Source organism: Buceros rhinoceros, unplaced genomic scaffold (assembly GCF_000710305.1).
Source record: "Buceros rhinoceros silvestris isolate BGI_N320 unplaced genomic scaffold, ASM71030v1 scaffold33381, whole genome shotgun sequence".
In the NCBI taxonomy this organism is placed as follows: domain Eukaryota; kingdom Metazoa; phylum Chordata; class Aves; order Bucerotiformes; family Bucerotidae; genus Buceros; species Buceros rhinoceros.
This window is the reverse complement of record NW_010394197.1, coordinates 1-352: the sequence shown is the minus strand read 5'-3', so window position 1 is coordinate 352 and position 352 is coordinate 1. Positions and strand designations below refer to the sequence as shown.

Here is a 352-nt window from a genome sequence, read left to right as displayed (position 1 = left end):
AACGTACCTTGTGGAGGTGCCTTTCCTGACATCGCAGATGCTGCATTTGAAGGCTTCGGCGCTGTTCCTGAAGGTGCACACACTACAATCCCAAAAGCCTTCGTCGGCTGTAGGTTTGGCTTGCCTTTTCGGCCTTGAGGAGGGGGAGGGAGAGGGGAGCGTGTGTACGTGTGTGTTTGGGGAGGAGGAGAGAGGCGGCGGGAGGAGGAGGAGGAGGAGGAGGGAGAGAAGGAGGAGAGAAAGAAAACACACACATGAGAAACCATGTTACAGAGCCCCGAAACCCAGCGCCTGCTCTCCCCCTCGCCCGGGAACACTCGACAAACACCTACCGGGGCCGGCGCCCGGAGAG

General features: G+C 59.4%; 1 protein-coding gene across 1 annotated transcript; it reads right to left on the bottom strand.

Moving 5' to 3' along the window:
- Positions 1 to 7: 7 nt before the first annotated feature.
- On the bottom strand, positions 8 to 133 carry LOC104501366 (RING1 and YY1-binding protein-like; the record flags this gene model as incomplete). Its single annotated transcript, XM_010145165.1, has 1 exon — positions 8 to 133. A coding segment is annotated over one exon (126 nt), but the record flags the coding sequence as incomplete, so codon positions are not given.
- Between the last annotated feature and the right edge of the window lie 219 nt (positions 134 to 352).